At 39.9% G+C, this 20,867-nt stretch overlaps 1 protein-coding gene across 17 annotated transcripts in view; it reads left to right on the top strand.

The window, feature by feature from the left end:
* Positions 1 to 20,867, top strand: part of SOS1 (SOS Ras/Rac guanine nucleotide exchange factor 1) — a 91,907-nt gene that overhangs the window by 24,226 nt on the left and 46,814 nt on the right. For 15 of the 17 annotated variants that reach the window (XM_026080759.1, XM_026080760.1, XM_026080767.1 and 12 more), the window contains exons 9-21: positions 2,741 to 2,868; positions 3,864 to 4,519; positions 9,696 to 9,777; positions 10,213 to 10,335; positions 10,719 to 10,822; positions 12,007 to 12,229; positions 12,918 to 13,037; positions 13,329 to 13,491; positions 13,845 to 13,962; positions 15,332 to 15,504; positions 16,390 to 16,506; positions 16,689 to 16,953; positions 18,054 to 18,172. In XM_026080759.1, coding sequence (XP_025936544.1) covers positions 2,741 to 2,868; positions 3,864 to 4,519; positions 9,696 to 9,777; positions 10,213 to 10,335; positions 10,719 to 10,822; positions 12,007 to 12,229; positions 12,918 to 13,037; positions 13,329 to 13,491; positions 13,845 to 13,962; positions 15,332 to 15,504; positions 16,390 to 16,506; positions 16,689 to 16,953; positions 18,054 to 18,172 — 2,391 coding nt within the window. Of the gene's footprint in view, positions 1 to 2,740; positions 2,869 to 3,863; positions 4,520 to 9,695; positions 9,778 to 10,212; positions 10,336 to 10,718; positions 10,823 to 12,006; positions 12,230 to 12,917; positions 13,038 to 13,328; positions 13,492 to 13,844; positions 13,963 to 15,331; positions 15,505 to 16,389; positions 16,507 to 16,688; positions 16,954 to 18,053; positions 18,173 to 19,580; positions 20,862 to 20,867 lie in introns of those variants that run through there. The other 2 variants (XM_026080754.1, XM_026080753.1) reach the window with 1 other exon arrangement.

Here is a 20,867-nt window from a genome sequence, read left to right as displayed (position 1 = left end):
ATGGAAAATCAGTGGGTTTTGCAGAGGAACATGAATGCATTTCCAGTGATGCCGTTTCACTTTCCATAATCTCCTATTCTAAATTATCTAGGGGTAGTGTAAGATAAGGGCGTTGTTGTAATTTAAGGTCATTTTTGACTAAGACTGTTTCTAATAGCAGTTTATGGTAATTGTATGAGGCTAGAAAATAAAATCTCAAATTCTATTTCTGTCTCACAGAGAAATGTCTCTATAGCAGTTCAGAACACTATATGAATTACCATTTTTCTTAGTCTTACCTTTTCCTTGAATTTACCCTTGTGCTGTACACCATGCCTTTTGCTCCCTGCCCCATCTCCTGTGATACCCTTTCAGGCAAATGGCAGAATATGCTGCAATCTACTAAGCCTTGTTTTCAAGGAAACTAGGCCAGAAACAGCCTTAACTATTGCTGAAGGGTAACCAACCAGAGATGATAGGAAATTGAGCCAAACTCTGACGACACGTGTTGGTGAAGAGGCGAAGAACCTCCTTTGAACTCTTGTGCAGGAAAGATGCAGAATCTTAGAGGTAGTTACACCTGTCTTTTAGTTTTGTTTCAGGACTCTTTCCAGCAGTCCTGCACCTGCCTCATTTGTCTTAGGTCCTCTCTAAACATAGATGGACCTGCACAACTYAAGTGAAGGGAAGATGATACCTACATGTTGTGCACTCAGCAGAATATGACAGCAGTAGTCTGTTCATTCTTGGACCTTGACCTTTCTTGAATTAAAGCCTGTTGTGGTGTATTGTCAGCTCTGTTTCTCTGCTCGTCTCATTAGTAGGCACTCATGGCTAATTCCATTTAGGTCAAGAGTATGACAGATTATGCTACATGAACTAGAGCTGTGAAGAATAAACCTCGTGCCATCCTTATGGCTAAAAACACAGTGGTGGTGGTTACTCGCATAGACACCTATTGCACTGAATGATGAGCTCTGGTCAGGGGAAGAATTAATGCTATTCTGTGACCCCGTTCAAATGTCAAACATGAATGTGTTGTATTCAGGTGGATTTTGGAGGACAGTAGTTACATTTCACACTGGAAGCCAACAGCGCAACTGTGCTCTTTCCAAGGGGGTTTACCTTTCTGGTTCACGCCAGCCTGTTACGCTTTTACCACCTGTCAAAATATATCTTTCAATCATGTGGAGCCAGTTCTTGATGGTGTGTAATAATCTGAACCACTTATCTCTTATTAATCCTGTAAATAATTGATACCTCAGTTTTATACTTAAGCCACAGCCATAGGCAAGGAAATTTTTTCAGTGACTATAAACCAAAATACTTTCATGTTTAAACTAGAGCATTTAGGATGAAAATCTCATTCAGTGTTGTAGGATAAAGAACAGTGGGTTTTGTTCTAGTGAACTCATCTGTTATAGCAATAGTCGGGCACAAAATAGTAGTATTAAACCTTCTACTCCAATTTTAGTTTATGACTGTGTTGCTTTGTCCTTTAAGAAAAGTTGTGTTAGTATTTGAAGGCTGTAGTTGTGTACTCAGATGGAGACTTTGTACCTTTGCTTTACAAGCTACCTAAAATTAGGTGCCACTTTCTGTGCTGACAAGTGACCAACCAACCCACCCCTTCGGGCCTGAATGTACACTTCCTCTTCCCAATCCCGTCTGGTTATTGTTTTCCGTCTGCGTCTTGTGTGAAGGATCATGGTCCTGGTGGACAACAAGTCAGCAGAATACCCTTGCAGCCATGAAGGCCAATACCATGAACCCTATACTGTGCTGTATTAGCAAGAGAGCTAGCAGGTGGAGGGAAGTGGTTGTTCCTTTCTATTTACCACTAGCAAGACTTTTTTTTTCAGTATATACATCAGCATGTGATGTAGGAGTGGTCTTGTTCAGTCTGGAGATGAGAAGGCTAAGGAGGGCTCTTCTTGCTGTCTTTGGCAGTAACGGGGTGGGGGGTATAGGGAAGACAGCCACACTCTTCTTAGAGGTGCACAGTGGAAGGGCAGGAGTCAGCAAGGGAAATCCTGATTAGCTATTAGGGGAAAAAAAAATTCACCATGAGAGTTTTCGAACATTGGAACAGGTTGACCAGAAAGGTTGTGGTCTCTCCATCCTGAGAAAGAGTCAAAACTCAGTAAGGCCCCAAGTAACCTGATTGAAGTTGGCCCTGCTTTGAGCAGGAGGTTGGATAAGATGACCTCCAAGGTCCCTTCCAACCTAAATTATTGAGTGATTAAGTTGTCAGTGAGGTGAGAGCCTTTATAATCTTCTGTTTATAAATGCGATGAAGGAGGTTTCCTTAGCTTTTAGTCTAGCTCTTCTGTCCCAAAAGCTCCCTTCATGCACAAACATACTTACCTCCCACAGGTTTGATCCTGTCCTGTAGAATGGTACTTATACATATCTCCTTCCTCACTTATTCCTCCTAGAAAGTAGCACCTTTAATTGGTTCTTTTTGGGTAGTGCAAGGTGAATCAAACTAGTTCTGTGGTAAACGCGCGTGCCTGAGTTTGTCCATATCCAAGGGACTGGTGACTGCTGCTCTCTTCTTACTGAGTTTAGGCTGTTCGTGGAGAATTATCTCCCTTGTCTCTGTCAGTAATGCACCTGGGTACTTCATCATACTTGGTAATAAACAGGAGCACACAAAAACAATAAATGGTGGGATTTCTTTTCCCTAGGTCAAGCTTCTGGGTACACGTGTACCAAAATGCTTGTAACACTTCTTGTGTTTGACTTTGAATGTTTGCAGCAATTAGAAGAAAAGAGTGAGGATGAAGAGGATAAAGAGTGCTTAAAGCAAGCAATAACTGCCCTACTGAATCTTCAAAGCAGTATGGAAAGGATATGCTCCAAAAGTCTTGCAAAACGAAGGCTTAGGTAAACACGTTTCTGTTTTTCCTGCTTTCTGCTCTTAATGCTTTGCTATAAATCCAGGGCTCCCAGTTTCCGCTTTTAGTAAACAATGAACAAAATAGTTTGTGACAAGCCTGCTTTTTCAGAGGAAGTGACATCAAAGGCAAGATAATTTGTTATTGTTTTAAAACCCTTCGAATTTCTATGCGTTTTTGCATACTGGTAGTTGCGACGTCCCGAGGATTCACTGGTAAGTAGAAAATCACGGCATTTGCAGGTTAATTATGCTCAGTTAATAAATGTCTGTGTAAAAGTATTGTACATGTGCATTTCTGTGTGACTAGGAGGGAATGTGCTTGAATTTGAAACTACTTGAAAGTAATCTGAATAGCTTTTTGTACAATGGCTAGTTAAAATTACTACTAGATATGTAGAAAACTAGTATTCAGTTGCCCTGTTGTAGCAAATTCTTGTATAATATAATCTATTTGTTTCAACATTAGAATTTTGGCAGCATTCTCTTTACTAGTTTTTAACATTTGTTAAAACTTTGCTCTTAAAATTGTTTCAAAATTGTATGCACCAAACAAGTTCTGTACTGTGAAGTATAATCTTTAAGCTTGGACATGAATGTATTTAACAGCTTATTTTCTCTAAATCTGCTTCTTTCAAATTAATACATTCTAAACAGTCTGTCAACTGTGGAAGTGAGGGATATGGTAAGAAGGTACTCTAACGGCTTGCCTACTTCTGGCTGCTTGTGTTTAGGTAAAATATTTATTGCATACAAGATAAGTAGAAAATTCTTCAGATGGGGGGTGCTGAGAAAAAACATTTGTCAGGTCCTGTAATGGTGCTTTTGGTAGAAGAGTCCTGATACTCAGTTCTGAAATTGTCTTCTCAGTGGGATTCTCATCACTCAGAAAATAGATTATCTTGTGTTTTTGTTGTTAGTGGTGGTTGTGGTTTTTAAAAACAAATATACTAATAGGCTGCCTTTCTCCCATCCGTCACCGAAGTGAATCTGCATGCCGATTCTATACTCAGCAGATGAAGGGGAAACAGCTAGCAATTAAGAAAATGAATGAAATCCAGAAAAATATTGATGGTTGGGAGGGTAAGGACATTGGACAATGCTGTAATGAGTTCATCATGGAAGGAACGCTCACACGTGTAGGAGCAAAGCATGAGAGACATATATTTCTGTTTGATGGCTTGATGATTTGCTGTAAGTCAAATCATGGCCAGCCAAGACTTCCTGGTGCTAGCAATGCAGAATATCGTCTAAAAGAAAAGTTCTTTATGCGAAAGGTACAAATCAACGATAAAGACGACACTAATGAGTACAGACATGCTTTTGAAATCATCTTAAAAGATGAGAACAGTGTTATTTTTGCTGCTAAATCGGCTGAGGAGAAAAACAACTGGATGGCAGCATTGATATCTTTGCAATATAGAAGCACGCTGGAAAGAATGTTGGATGTGACAATGTTACAGGAAGAAAAAGAGGAGCAGATGAGATTTCCAAATCCTGAGCTTTATAGGTTTGCAGAGCCAGACTCTGAGGAGAATATCGTGTTTGAAGAAAACATGCAGCCCAAGTCTGGAATCCCTATCATCAAGGCTGGAACTGTTGTCAAGCTCATTGAGAGGCTGACTTACCACATGTATGCAGGTGAGGCGTGTTATTTATATAGCCAAAACAAGTGTTGACTAGGCTATGCTGCTCTTTTTTCTGTATTACTTTAAGTACATACAGCAAAACGTATATGGTATATGGAAAGGGAATATGCTTTGCCTTGCAAATATTCTGCAGTGCTTTTTGAATTAAGGTTGGGCTTTATGAAGAAATCTTTCTGCAGCTTTGTGGCTGTAGAAATTAAAACCATGAATCCTGTTTGGCTGAGCGTAGTGGGATACGTGTGTGCATGGAGCTATTCTCATGCAAGGGGTGAAGGGGGGCGGCGCCTGCAGGAATTGAGCTCTAGACAATACTTTTTCCTGTATGCCCCAGGCGACAAGAATTGCCTTCCCTTGGGACTTCCAATGCTGGGGTGGTGTATGCAGGGCCAGCGTTTCAGAAGGGAATTACGGCCCAGCTCTTTCAGTTAAGGTTATAAACTGTTACCTGTGCCCAAGCTGACATGTAATGAATTTGCAGCAAATAGACCGAATACCAGTTTGCTGGAGGTAGTCATCTGCATAATTTAGCCTCAGCACTTCGCCTTAATCAGAATTTTGGTGGGGATTTGATTTGAGAACTTTTGACTACAGGTTTCTGTTTGGGCTGAAGATGCATCAAAAGCAGATACATGAAATGGATCATGCAGTCCACCCTCAGCGTGTGGTGTTTTTCTTGATAATTTCCCAGTATTTTCTTCGGCTCTGCTGAAAAGCCTGGGGTTTTTTGATTCTGTCTTTATGGCAGTTATTCTAAATCTTCATGCATCTTACTATTAGTGCTTCTCCTATTCAACTATAGCTTCCTCCCACTTTTTTTCCTTTCCTTTTACTCCTTTCTACTGTGATTATCCTAAATTGTTGTGTAGCTCAGTCCTGATGGCACTCAATACCTAGCAGAGAGCAGGAATATTTGTTTGGAAGGAGCAGGGAATAAGCTGAATATAATTAGGACAGTTTTGTGGGTTTGTTTATTTTATTTTTAAGGTGCTTGTAAATAAATCTATTTACTCCATTACTTTTATTGCTCTTCTCCACATTTCCTTCAGTTTAGCTTTCCTAACATTAATTAGAAACATTAATGCAGTATCTTGCCTGCAGTTTTTACCAGAGCTGTTTTATGCCTGTGCTCATGGTGTAACTTTATAAACCTTTAGCTTTTGGCTTAAAACTTTACAGGCATGATTTATGACATAGAATTATTTTTTGGAGGTTGGAATAAAACAATTCAGCCTTAGAGAAAGGAAGGCTTTTTTTTTTTTTTTTTTTTTTTTTAAGTAGAATTGTATTTGGCAGAGAATTAACAAAAATAGTACCTTTTAGTGCCCTTGTGAGCATTTGCTTTGTTTTGGCTAACCTGCATACCATTGAGAATTGCCCTTTCCATATACACGGCAGCTTTGGCACAGTGACTTAGGCGTTGTTCCAAGTGTTAGTAGCGTGCTCCAAGCTTCGTCTCTGTTCAGCAAGCCATGAACTACGTTCTTGAGTTGCATAAAATGAAAACAGCAGTTTTTAAAGAACATGTGGCTTCTTGAAGTAGGTCTCTTCTGTTGATTTTTTGCATCTGCATGTCTTTTTGGCTTTTCTAGCGTGCAGGACAGCAAGGAAGAAGCCTGATTGATTGATTGGTTAGATCCACCCTCTTCCACAGTCATTTAAATCCCTGCACTTAACAGCCCCTACTTAACGAAGCCATGAGTAGGATGCTTGAAGCCTAAAGATGCTGTCTTGTGTGACCATGACCAAACCATTCTATAACAAAACTAAGGATGTGGGTACTGTTAGACAGGCTAGACAATTTGACCAAATAAAAAAATAGAGAGAGAGAGGCTGGTCTTGTGATGTGTTGATTTAGCCTGTATTTGTAACCTTAAAGATTTTAGCTCAGCATGTGGATCTGATGCTGAAATGCTAAGTTCAAAGTCGTTTCTCTGTACTCCTATTTTTCATTATATACCTTCTGTTTTATAATTAGTGTTCTGTGAGGAAAAATGTAGTCATTCTAACTATTCTTTGCTGCCTTTTCTAGGGGAACAAAGGAGTACAGATTTAGTGACTCAGCCAAAATGGCTCTGTTGCACGGGAAGCGAGGTCCATTTACTATGTAAATCATTCCGTGTTTTGTTGCATTTTATGAGATGCAGTGAGTTAGGCAACAACTTTCCATAGTAACCCTTCAGTTATTCTTTCCTACACGTAGCCGCTGAGTTCAGCTTCTGTTTTGCTTTGAGACTTGAGGCACAGGAAAGCGAGTATCCTGGCGGTATCTAGCCAAACAGCTACAGATTGTAGGTTTTCTTTTCCTGCCTCGCACAGGATTGTGTACGCACGATTGTAATCTTAAAAGAATGTTATTGACTTTATATAAATAAGCCACGAGAGCAAGCCCTTGCTTTTCTGATGCAGTTTTTCTCCTGTACGTTGTGACGGGGTAGGTGGCCCTTGCTCCGACAGCATGAAGACTCCCTTTGCTGTAGCTCTGTGTCTTCGCTAGGTTCTTATCTTTGCAGGTCAAATACTACAAGGAGTACTAACAGGTACAGCTGCATGGGTTGTGCCAACTTGTTGCAAGTTGCTGAAGAACAGTTGAATTAGTTGTACACTGAAGAGTAAACGAGCTATGTGCAGACAGCAGTCAGCTCAAATCAGGGCTCAACTTTTTTGCCACGTACAAAGATCCATATGAGAATCTGTGTCCCATTTGTAGCAATGGGTGTTTGACCCCCCCCCCTTTTTTTTTTCCTTCCCTCACCTCTGTGGCACATGCACAATAACAGCTTACCAGCAGAATTTTTTCCCTGTTTCACTGCAAAATAGAGACTTGCCTGGTGGCCTAGCTCTTACCCCGCAGTGCTGTGAAGGGCTGAGACGCGCAGTCACCACCAAAGCTAGTGCAGTGACACACCAGAACGTGTGGAAACCCGTAACCATCCTGTGGTGGAGCAGATAAGAAGGAGAAATCTCCTCTGCAGAAGCCACTTTACATATATTTGTACATGACAGAAACTGTCCTTCAAATGGAAATTCAGATTTTGGCCCTATTTGCATATTCTGGGGTTTGTACGTGTTTAATGTGCATCTGTGTTCATTATCTCCTCCTTTTTCTGATATTTGTGTAAGAGCRGCTAGGTTAGGAGGTACCAAAGTTTGAAAGTTATGGCAATTTTTTTTATCTATAGGGCAGTGCTCTTCTATTTTTAAAGCTTTGATATGTTAAGAGTGCTTGTGCGTCATCATAGTGTCCGTTTCCTTTCTTAAGGAATTCAAGGGTGATTATTTATAAATCCTTGTAGAACAAGTTATTGTTCTTTTTTAGCTTTCAAATTGGCTGTATTGAAGAGAGAATTATCACATGAGCAGACATCCTGACTAACTAGTGTTGTCTGTTTTTGTTTTTTTTTTTTAACACTTGCTCATATATTGTACACTATTTTAAGTCACGGATTTTGCTAGTAAGATAACAAGGTTAGATTTGATTTTCTGATTTACTTTGTATGAAATTCAATATGTATTTTGGATGTCAAAACTGACCCTACCTGTAAACCTAGTTGGACTTAGAGCCTGCAGGGATCTGAAAACGTTGGTCCTATAGAGTCTTTTTTCTCTTTTGTGGAGACAAAATCTGCCTAGGGTGCCTGCTGTGTACGGTGTCCCTTTTTTTCATTTACCTGTGAGTAGCTCTGTCTGTAACATCTCTTTCTGCTTTCCAAACCAATTGCTGCCTCGCAGGTTGAGAAGAGCCAGTGATACACACGAAGCAAGGGGCTGTGGGCACCCGGGGACATATTCATCCTCTGGAAACCACGTAAAAGCCATGTATTTGCATGCTGAGGATGGTGGGAACAAGCGTGACACGCTTTCGGCAGCAGAATTTGGGTGGTTGCCTTTGAAAGGGTTTGTAGGCTATGCGGTTTCAAGGAGGAGGGGGCAAGAGGTATTACCATAAGAAAGACAGAGTAATGAAGGAAATGAAAGGATAAAGCAGAATAGCCAGCACATGGTCTAAGAAACTGGAATTTGAATGGAACAGAAATGCAAGGAAAAGCTGTGTTATACAATATGTGATGAACCTGTGCAAAGCATTACAGTAAACTGCTCCTCAGATCGAGACCTTAGTAGGATTTCAAGAAAGGTAGAGTGCTTGTTCGAATGGGTAAGAAGCATGTAAATAGCTAAGGAAGATTTAAAAAAAAAAACAAACTTAAAACCCTGTGTTCCAGTGCGCAAGTCTACCAGTGTAATTGGTATCTAGAGTTTTAGGTCAAATATCATAGGGTTTTTTTCCTGCATTACACATACAGCCTGCAGGGACTCCTGCTACGAGTTTTGCATGCTAGTTCAGCCACTCCATCTTAGAAACATTTCCAATTTGCGTTTGGTTTTTAAATCTGTGTGTGGAGAAGCCTTTGCAACCTGCTCGTTACTTTGGCCCCAGTAGTAACATTAACCTTGTTGCTGGTCAGCTCTGTGTGGTGCCAACATGCTGTCACCGGGTTTCCTCATACTTGAAAACAAATGGTTTTGCTTTTGTCATTAAGGGAAACACTCCAGTTTTCACTCTGCATACCTGTTTTTAAAACTGTTTTGAATATTTAAATAAAGCGATATGTAAGTGGTCAATTTAAATGAAATGATTTTGTTGAAGTGAAAGAAATACAACTTCAGAGTATACCTGTCAGTTAACTGAAAAAATCTTTAGCCTGCCTTAACCACAACTGGTCATAAGTTACACCAGTTTTGGGAAGAAGTCCTCCCCAAGAAGAGTTATGCCATTTCTTTCCAATGCAACGTTACTTGCTGTGTCATTTGAGTTATCGTATCCTGGTCATTGTCAAAAACAAGATTGTTTACGAGATGGCTCATTAATAAAATAATCTATTTTTATCATCAGAGTTGATGAAAAAGAATCCAGTCTTTYAATAATTGAGATGGCAGAGTCATTTTTATGAATTCTCAAGCAGAATTAAAATTGCTTTTAAATTCTGCATTATATTGCTATTTCACGAGGGTCTGAATTGTTACAGAAGCAGTTTTGTTTTACATTATCTTTTCTGCAAACTGCTAGTCCAGGATCCTTAGTTTTAAAGGATACAACTGACTTAAAATTAGTTCAAAATAGGAAAAGTTAGATAACTGCTGACACGAGCACAAAATTATTCTTTTCCTAGACCCCAACTTTGTTCGGACTTTTCTGACGACATATAGATCCTTCTGTAAACCACAAGAGTTGCTGAGTCTGCTGATAGAAAGGTATGACGCTTTTTAAAATATTGTTCAATGAAGTGCAATCTGGGTGGAGTTTTTTTTATTTTTATTTCAAGTAAAGTTTGTAAAATTCTTGTTTTCAAGTTGGCTTTGATTCACTAATAACACCTTTTGAATGTTGTCAAATTTAAGGATGGCAAGGATTGCAAGTAAAATGCTTTTTGAAGTAGCTCTGGTTACTTCCAGTGTCCCGAGGTTTTAATACTTTTATGGTATTATTGTAATCATCTCATATTTGTGAAAAGGCATAGATTTATTACTGAATTTAACAATTGTTCCTATGTGTTTACCAAGAAATAAGGTTCTAACCTGTGGAATCCTTCTGAATTTTGAGCTATCTTTAATCAACATGTATTCGTCATGTTGTGAGCAAGGTTGGTCTAATAGGCAACTCGTGCTTATACACATCTTCTGTGCTAGATTTGAAATTCCAGAGCCTGAGCCAACAGAAGCTGATCGTATCGCTATGGAGAATGGAGACCAGCCTCTTAGTGCCGAGTTAAAAAGATTTAGGAAAGAGTACATACAGCCCGTGCAGCTACGGTGAGTATTGCAGCAATATGAGGCAAAGTGATTTTTTTTTTTTTTTTAAAGCCCATTCTGAGTTTGAGATTGTTGGTGTGTGCATTTTTTTGGAATATATGTTTCTGCAAGGCTGTAAAGCATAAGTTAGCCACAGAGAGCTATACAGAACATTTTAAATAATGTTCTTTTCTGAATGGTAGCATTACTCTGACTTCCTTAAATTTAAAGTAGAAAAATGATTATAACTGGTTGCTGGTAAAACRCAAGCAGTAGAGAAATTGCATTTGGTCTGCTGATTCTTACGTAGTCCTGTGAGCCCTCCACTACTAAAAGCCTTGAAACGCTAGACTTGAAGACAAGGTCACATTGCCGGAGTGCTTACTTCCCCTTTACTGTTGCAGAGTATTAAATGTATGTCGACACTGGGTAGAACACCACTTCTATGACTTTGAAAGAGATGCTGATCTTCTGCAACGTTTGGAGGAATTCATTGGAACAGTAAGAGGTACTTATGGTTTCTTACATACTGGTATTTATCATAAATCATCCCTTTTCAAAGGTATGGTATGGATCATTTTTCCTTTCAGTGAGTAGATAAAGAGAAATAAGGCTGATTACTTACTAAATACTTCACAAAGAACATAAAAAAAAACTTTAAAAAAAAATCTGTTAATTCTCCAAAGCATGTCCTGTGTTCAAAAGAAAGAATACGTTACTTATATCCTGATAAATATGTCTTAGCTCTATGGTAAGGGGGTTGAAATAAATGCAAATTGATAAGACATGAGTGAGGCTCAAAACAGAATAGCTGTTTTGATTGTCCTCTTAAACTGTAGGCAGGGGTGAGTTTTGTAAAAGATTAATGGTGAAACCACTATGTCTTTAGCGCAAGGGTTCTCCAGATATTTCGCAGTGCATATCAGACCCGTAGATCACCTTCCATTTGTGATTGTACAGATCTTTCCTCTTTGCTTGTGATTAAAAACTGGGACAGCTACAGGAGTTGTTTGTAGGAAAAGGTAATGTTAGAGAAGTATCTAATGGTTATTTAGCAATTAGAGGAGGAGAGTGAAACAGCTGGTTTAATGCAGATTACTGGTAAGTTTTCAATGGACTTGCCATCTTATGCATGAAGTTCTTATGGTGTAGAGCTAAACAGGCATTTGGCCCTTGGTTTTATTCTGTTTTGAAGCTGAATGCAGTTGAGGGAGAAGTTTCTCCCTGTTCATTGTTTTGCCCTTCTGTTTCATCCGAGGTAAGCACATACGCTTCTCCAAGGCATAAGTTTTGGGGTGTTCTCAGAAGCTCACTTTGAGCAAAAGAAGATTAGTTCCCATAAACTCATTGTGAAGTCAGAAAAGAAAAAAAGCTCCAAATTTAGAGCAGGAGCCTTTTGTAGGTGTTCGGATTTGCGCTTGGGTGAACCTGGCATCCTTGGCATTGACTGTTGAGAGATCCTGGATAGATGAAGCTCATTTGATTAAGGTTAACTTTGTGACTATTCTTCTTAATGTGTTTGAACACCTTGCAAGTTCTGTGGGAACACCACTTACACACTTCTAAAGAATGAATGGTTGCTTTAATTTATTCATTTGGGGATTTAAATCCAAAGATTTCCAAATTATACTGGCCTCTTTGGAAAAACAGTATTAAGACTAACTAAATAGTGATTTTCTCTTTGTGTGCCAGGCAAAGCAATGAAGAAATGGGTTGAATCAATCACAAAGATAATCAACCGGAAAAAGCAGGCACAAGCCATTGGGCCAAGTCACAACATTACTTTTGAAAGCCCGCCTCCGGCAATTGAGTGGCACATAAGCAAACCAGGACACACAGAGACTTTTGACTTGCTCACTTTGCATCCAATAGAAATTGCTCGGCAGCTCACTTTACTTGAGTCAGATTTTTACAGGTAACTTTCCTCCATTGAAAAACACATGACACAAATCAAAATATCCTCCAGCATGAAATTGTTTCTGCGGGCCCCTGCTGTGAAGCCCCACGGTAGGTCAAGGGACTTTACCAGTGCTGTACATTAATTGTTATTTTTTCAGCAAAAAAATTCTGAAAAATGTACCTCAAAACCCAGTATTTGTCTAGTCTCCCCAAGCTGACATGCAGAACCTGTGACTGATGCATACTGTTAACTGCGTTTTGCTCCAGGTATCTCTTGATATTTTCGGGGTAGACCAACCTTTGAGAAATACAAACATGAATTAAATCAATTTTCTTCATATCCTAGTTTGTGAAGCAAATTATGGACCATGTCAGATCTGACCAGATGTCTGTGAGAGATTATTCAGGCATTGGAAGATCACGTTTTATTATGATGAATGAGACTTAGACATCATTCTTCGTTTAGATGAACAGAGGTAGTTAAGAATAATGTAAACTAACAAATATTTACAGTCTAAAAAAGAAGCACAGGAATACCAGTCACTGAAGTCATGGGGTGAGCCTAAGATCATAGGAGAGCAGTGATACCTTTTTATTTCCAAATATTAATTTCAAATTCCCTGGAAATTAAGACTTTTTGGAAAAATAATATCATCTTTCATGCTTCTAATTGCACATTTTAATAARTGTATATACTTTTCTAGAGCTGTGCAGCCATCTGAGCTAGTTGGAAGTGTGTGGACAAAGGAAGATAAAGAAATTAATTCTCCTAACCTTCTCAAAATGATAAGGCATACAACTAACCTCACTTTGTGGTTTGAAAAGTAAGTGACTCTCCTAAATCTGCACCAACTCCATTCCTGGGCATCAGAAATATACTGTGAAAATTTCTGTTTTGGGAGAATTCCTGTTGATGCTACGACTGGTCTCTGAGAGAATATTGCCGTAATGGTCTCAGCTTTTTATTCTTTTTATTCTTAGAAGAGGACTTCATTCTAAATATTTTCAAAACTGCGCCCAGCTAAACTTTGTATATTTGTGTTACAAATTAATTTTTGCTTTTGCAAAACTCTTGAATGCTTCAGTAAAAAAATCATATGTTCTCATGTATTTAGGTGCATTGTAGAAACAGAAAACCTAGAGGAAAGAGTAATTGTAGTGAGCCGGATAATTGAGATCCTGCAAGTTTTTCAAGAGCTAAACAACTTTAATGGGGTCCTTGAGATTGTCAGTGCTATGAACTCCGCAGCAGTGTATAGGTTGGATCACACATTTGAGGTACGGTGAAATGTTTTCTATTTTTGATATGGAAGTGTCGTGCATTGCACCTTAGCTACTCTAAAGGCTTGTCTTTTCAGTAAGCATTTTCTCTAAAGATGAAACAGGGAAAGCAAAACCCCCAATGGATGAATGAATTAGATGGTAATACAGAGTTAATTTCCTGGTTTCAGAAGCAAGAAATCAGTCTTTGCTTAATAAATGCAGAAAAAGGTAGCAAGGTCCTGAGATAGTGGGGTACTGTTCTCATGGTCACTGATCTAAGTATCAGTTGTAGACTGTTGCTCTGAATGTTGTTGATGGGTCACTTCGTGGCCTAGTCTTTCTGGCTAACCTGTTTCATCTCTTCTTAGCAAATTCCAAGTCGCCAGAAGAAGATTTTAGAAGAAGCTTATGAACTGAGTGAGGATCACTATAAGAAATACTTGGCAAAACTCAGGTCCATTAATCCTCCTTGTGTGCCTTTTTTTGGTAAGTAGCTTTGGTTCTGAATGAGCTGTATCATGCACACGCATCTTGAAAGAATTGAGCTAAAGCACTAAACAGAAGTATGAAGAATAGTGAGAAGTTAGTTTTAACAAGACAATCAGTTTTGAATTTCAGCATTTCCCTTGGCTTGCTTAAACTGGCAATGGGGCTGATTGTATAAGGGAAACTGTGAATTGTCTATATATGAAAGAAATGTTAAATTGACTATTAATTGCAGATGTCACTTGCAGCAAAAATAAGTATACCTGCAATATCTTAAATGAAAGGTGGGCACATTAAAAATATTACTGTCATTGACTAATACAGAAAGAAAGAATTTTTCTCTCCACCCCCCCCCATAAGAATTCCAAGAAATAAAAATGTATATAGAGTTGGGGAAAGAACCCCACTCTGGATCATCAAAGACTTATCAATTCTTTCAAATTTGGAATTTCTGGCCTTTAGCAAATTGTGAAGCTAAGCAAATGGCATTTCAGTTCTTCAGCAAGCTACTCAAATGTTTGCTGCAGATCACTTCCAATTCTGGCAATACATCGCATTTGTCCAACACAGGCCTTAGGCCAAAACTGGAAGAAAATGGTGTTGATGGCTTTTTTGGCCTTTTACAGATTGGGGAAAGACATACTCCAGAGCTCTGCAAAGAAAGATAAGATCAACTAAGAAACCTTCTGTCCTGCTTCAGAGATGAGCAGAGGTTAGCAGGATCACACATGAACAGTTTTAGTTTCTCCTTTCAAGCTATGCATAGAAGAGTCATAGTGGGCCTTGACACTTCCGGATACATCATCTGTGGACTTTAGAGAACGCTTTTCTCTCTAATCTTCACATGACTTGATATAATTATGAAGCCAGGAGTGGAGACTTGAACAAAAGAATAAAACCTGAGTGACAGGCAGATGACACATTATTCTGCATCAGTCTGATGCTGAGTGTAAAAAATAATTGTTTTGAGCTTAGCTGAGGTCTCTGGTGGAGTAAAGCTGAACTGGGACAGAACAGATGAGAGTAAGCACTTGGTCTCTCTACTCCACAGTTCAGTGAGCTCCTGTCTTGCAAAACGCTGGTTACAGTTCAGTACATGTGCTGTGAGCTTCTTAAACAATAGAAAGTTGTATAGACTTCGAAATTTTGATGCAAAAAGGCAGCTCTCAGGAAAAGCTGTATTAAAATAATTAAATTATTGCCATTATTTGAAAATGAGGTGTGATTTTATTATTGACCCTAACAGAGCATTTTTCTAAGTAATTAAAATTCACAAATTAAGTTCTTGAAGAGTTCTTTTTATTCCAGCCRTATGACTTCCTCCTTGTTTTGTGCTGTATATTTAGCATCTCTTCTGTGTGCTCTTTAGGAATTTACTTAACTAACATTTTGAAAACAGAAGAAGGCAACCCTGAATTTCTAAAGCGACATGGGAAAGAGCTTATAAACTTCAGCAAGAGAAGAAAGGTAGCTGAAATAACAGGAGAGATCCAGCAGTACCAGAACCAGCCATATTGTTTAAGAGTAGAATTTGACATCAGAGTAAGTGGCATTACTTCCTTGGGCCTCCACATACGGAGCTACTTCTGGGGTGATTCTCTCAGCTGACAGACCATGTAAACTGATAGACTGACACAGAGATAAGCAGAAAGCCTGCCAAAAAAATCTCTGTAAGGTCTCACTGCAAGAAAGGGCGTAAAGCTCATGGCTCGCAGTTTGATTTATTTCTTTTTGCAGCTCTTGGCACATTAGTAGATAGAAGGTCTTACTAGTCAGCGTTTAACAGAACAGAAACTGCCACTGATTCTCACTGTATTTCATTCAGTTCCTTTTATTTGTTACTGGCCTAAAGTGAGCCCAATTGTCATTTTCCTCCTCCATTACACTGCCTTTGTGATCTGTTTCCAGGTTTGCCGAAACAGCACTGTGTTCACTTCATGTGAACATGCTCTTGCATGCGCATGCTCTCTCTCTTTTAAGATTTTGGTGTCTTTTGAGCTATATGTTCTCAAGAGCCATAGTTCTACACTGATTATTTTAAGAGATTCYGCAGGATTTTCTCTTGTCTTTCATTCTCCTCAGGATTTGACAGAATGTTTTCTGAGAGCAGTCTTCCCCGGTGTCAGTGTAAAGATGGACTCTTTCCAGCTTCTTCTGAGGGTCATCTGAGCTAACCTGGTTTGATTTTTGCATGCAGCAATTTATTTAGGATACTTGCACAGTTGGTTCCTCAGGCTGAGCATAGCAGGAGCAGTGTCCAGCAGAGGGCTGGCAACAAATGAGTTTAACAACTTAGATATGTCATCGCTTTTGACTTCAGTGTTGTCTAGGATTCATGCTGAAACTGTTGAGATCATTTGTGCAAAAGAAACAGACACTGTARAAGAATCTTAGCTGATGTAAATTTTCTGCCTTCTTGTATTTCAGAGATTTTTTGAAAACCTGAATCCAATGGGAAACAGCATGGAGACAGAATTTACAGATTATTTGTTCAACAAGTCACTAGAAATAGAGCCACGAAATGTCAAGCCTCCACCAAGATTTGTTAGTATTCAGACCTTTTTTTTCTTTCAAGAAAGTGCTTAAATGTGTCTTTCACAGGTAGCAGAAGTCCTTGTAGATCTCAAGCTTCTTAACTAAAAAGCTACATGAAGCTGATTTTGTGGTGGTTTGGTTTCATATGGCCTTTTTAACTGTATTATATTGTCTTTTTTTTTTTTCCCCAGCCCAAAAAGTATAGCTATCCTCTCAAGTCCCCAGGTGTTCGTCCCTCTAATCCAAGGCCAGGTACCATGCGACACCCTACACCCCTGCAACAGGAGCCAAGGAAAATTAGTTACAGCCGGATCCCAGAGAGTGAAACCGAAACTACAGCATCTGCGCCAAACTCTCCGCGAACGCCTTTGACCCCACCCCCTGCTTCTGCTACTTCAAGTACTACAGATGCCTGCAGTGTGTTCGACTCGGATCCTTCAAGTCCTTTTCATGCAAGTAGGTGCTAATAGATAGTCTGCAAAAAATGTATGTATTAGATTTTATGGTCTTAAAATGGTAAATCACATTTATTCTTCTAAAGTGACAAAGAAATAGTCACTTTTGTCTCCTTGCAACAGCAAAAACTGACAGTGCATTTCTTTTTTATTATAAGTTTTTATGGTTAAGGGAGAAACTGAGTAGAATTAGGCATCTTGCATAGAGGGTATTGCATATCTTTGGAGAAACTGTTGGAACAGAAGGCTGATATATGTTTATTGCCCATATATGTCCCAAGCCAACACTTCTGGGATTTGCTGCCATATGTGTGGCGAAAGTATGCGGTGAATATCTGTTTGGTGGTGAATAATGAGAATACAAGTGAAGGTTATTCTGGTGCCTTACTCTGCCCTCTCGCCTTCCTAATTGGTTTCAGTGCACATAGACCTTCTTCCTGCAGAACTTAAAATCAGTATTTCTATGCATTAAATCCATCAGGACTCATCTACATCTATTTTCCTTCTCTCTTCACCGACATACAGGGAAGCACACATTTTATGATGTACTTTCAGTAACTTGTAGTGGACTTAGCTTCTTTTCAGGTCCTAGAGCTTTCAAAGAAAGGACAGGGTTAGTCCTGTTTTCAGCTGGGTGTCACAAGGAGAAGTGACTGGCTTAAAGCAGAAGTTGCTTAGCAGACCAGCARCACCGCTGAGTTTTCAAGCCAGGTCTCCTGAGTACCCCTGTAGAAGAAGTTATTTCTTCATTTTTGGATGGACCCATTGACTTCAGGTCCAGAATATTGTTTTAGTGCTTTCGTGATACAAGAACAAGTTGTGTGTTTTTTGTCTTGAGGATTGCCCAGCAAGTGCAGAAGTTGATGGCCACAGAGGCAATTGCAGCTCTGAAGAGCAGTTTGTCTGGGAGCTGGAAGCAGAGGGCTGTTTGGTGGTGTCTTTCTTTAACACCTTCATTTTTCACACTTTTTTATGAGCAATTTATTTATTTCAGTAAAAGCAAGTTGCCTTTCATGACAGCTCTGTTAGCCACAGTAGGGGGAAATATGCTGAATTGAACAAAAGTTCATCATTATCATAATAATTTTTTATGTTCACTAGGATCTGCTTCCGTGTCATCCATAAACTTTACCAAAAGTTCAGATGAAGCTCCTGTTCCCCCTCCGGTTCCTCCACGAAGAAGACCAGAGTCTGCCCCAGCTGAATCCTCCCCATCAAAAGTAAGTAAGGAGAGAAAAAAAAAGGGGGGGGGGAGGGGTTGGGAGCAGAGGGTGGGGTAAGGTAGAAAAGAAGCTCTTAAAGATCATGTCTGTATTTTTAAAGAGCTGCATGTGAAAGAGTAAGCATGTATTTCAAACCTGCACAACTCTGCCTCATTATGTCCTAATCCCCAAACCAATGAAAATTAACAGATGGGACCTAAATTTAGGGTTAGAAGTGTGTCTCACCCTCTTGTCTACTGATCTGCTGTGCTCAGGGCCTGGCACTGCCTGGGAGAACTTGAGGTTCCAGGCAGATGTTTCCATCTGGGATAATCGTCCCAGATTATCATCTTGCAGTATATAAGCAGGGATAAAGAATTGAAGAATAATAACAATGACAGGTGATGTACACACTTCAGTCCCCTGAAAAGGTTCACTAGACTATTTGACCCTGGTGCTGTGGTGTTCAGTGCTTTGCCTTGATTGTCTGTCCTGTCCGTCTTCCTGCTTGAGCCATTGCTGCTTTTTCCTGTTACATTTGTCTGGCATTTGGGAACTGTTCCAGCCTTTGTTGCAAACAGTATCAGATGTCTCTTGATTTCAGTGGGAGTTGGTTCATGACTTCAGAGAGTTGGGCGGATTTGAAAATCCCACTCAAAATTACTTTGGAGCGTGTGTGTCTTTGGCTTTGAAGAGGACCTGTATATGTCTCTTCAGCAATTGTCCTTTTTGGACTACAGACTGCTGTCAACTTGCAGAGTTTAACACATCTCTTTATTTTCTTACCAAAATGCAATCAAAAACATAATAAATGTGATAGGATGGTGGAAACCATTTACCCTGTCATTGTAGCCACAGCCTGGGAACCATTCCCATCAATAATCCTGACCACCTTTCCTTAATTCCATTTTCTGAATGTAGCTTTTTACCCTGTTCAGCATCACCTGCCTCTCTCTTTCTCCTCATTCTCTTGGGGAAATAACTGGTAGTTCTAGCCATCCTGAGTGCTTCTTGTGTACAGGTAGTGGAGGATACCCAGACTCATGTCAGCAGGCAGATCCAGAACCAGCATGGAAACTGTTGCTCTGATCATTTTTTGCCTTGCCTTTTTCCCTCTTCCTGCATCTTCATTCCCTGCATCCCTGACTGGCTAACTCGCATTTTGATATATCCTTGCTATACCCCTGCATGTCCAGTCTCTTCATCTTTTCTGTCTGCATCACTCTGAGAACATGCTGTTGTCAGACACCACCACTCCCTTTCGCTTCCTTACTCCCCACCTCCGTTCTGCATTTGCTTGCTGTTCCTTCTCTTTAACTGGATAGAGCAATCTGCAGGGCAGCCACCGTGCTCCCATTTCACAAGAGGGTCCTGTTCTTTGCTGCCACTCTGAAAGTTTATTGAATGAAATGTTTGTGTACCTCAGATTAATTCTGCGCACCTGGACAGCCCACCAGCAATCCCTCCTAGACAACCAACCTCTAAAGTGTATTCACCAAGGTACTCAGTGCCTGACCGGACCTGCATCTCTGACCCCCCTGAAAGCCCTCCTGTGTTACCGCCACGAGAACCTGTGCGAACTCCAGATGTTTTCTCTAGCTCACCACTACACCTCCAACCTCCACCGTTGGGGAGAAAGAGTGAACTTGGTAACACCTTCTTCCCGAATAGTCCCTGTCCGTTTACTCCCCCTCCCCCTCAGACACCTTCTCCACATGTAGCACGGAGGCATCTTCCATCACCACCTTTGATACCGCAAGACGTGGACCTCCATTCTGTTGCTGGACCACCCGTTCCTCCACGACAAAGCACTTCTCAACATATCCCAAAGCTTCCTCCAAAAACTTACAAAAGGGAGCACACACACCCATCGATGCATCGAGACGGACCGCCTTTGCTGGAGAACGCCCACTCCTCCTGAACTGTCCCTTGCGCTGGGAGTCACATTTTCCTGGTGCTACGTCTGTTGCTGGCAATGGATGCACTGAACCTGGTGATGCCAAGGAGTTGGGATGTGTATGCCAAACACTAAAAACTCTCCAATAGATTGGAAATGCAGTGTACAGAAATGGAATTGCAAAAGCAGACATTATGGTGGAAAAACTGGTTAACTTGCTGTTCCTCTTTTCGTATGCAGGACATTGTTCTAAAGTAATCAGACAACTGATTGTACCAGAAAACAGACTTGAGGGACTTCTTTGGCCAATGTGTAGAGACTGTGTTTGTGTAATGAGCTCTAATGTCCAGTACAGGAAGGAAAACAGTCTGGTATCCGTCAGTTCCGTACAGTGGCACAGTTTTTGGAATGAAAACATTATGCACTTTTTTTAAATCTCAAACAGGGAACTTTATATCCTTCTTAATTTTCCTTTGCTTTACTCCCTGCTTTAAAATACTTTCCTAAATTTATGAGAAGGACTGTGAGGAAGATCTGTGGTACCTAACCAAGTTAGAATTAAAGCATAGCACTGTATTGCGATCCTGTTTACAAGTTGTTACAATGAGCAGTAGGGGGTACCTAGGCTTCACCAAAGAGGTACTTAATTATTTTTTTCTGAAATATTATGGTGCCAGTTCAAAATAAATTTTTGCCGGGAAGCATAATGTCTAATTATTGCTTTCTTTAGATAGAGCAGATGAAAGTCTTACATCATTAAGATGACAGCAAAATTAAAAAAAAAAAAAAAAGCAGCACTATCACCTGAAGTAATTC

The sequence above is a fragment of the Apteryx rowi genome, unplaced genomic scaffold, assembly GCF_003343035.1.
Source record: "Apteryx rowi isolate R43461 unplaced genomic scaffold, aptRow1 scaffold_53, whole genome shotgun sequence".
Classification (NCBI taxonomy): Eukaryota; Metazoa; Chordata; class Aves; order Apterygiformes; family Apterygidae; genus Apteryx; species Apteryx rowi.
The sequence above is the reverse complement of the archived record's forward strand: the minus strand, read 5'-3'. Positions and strand labels throughout refer to the sequence as shown.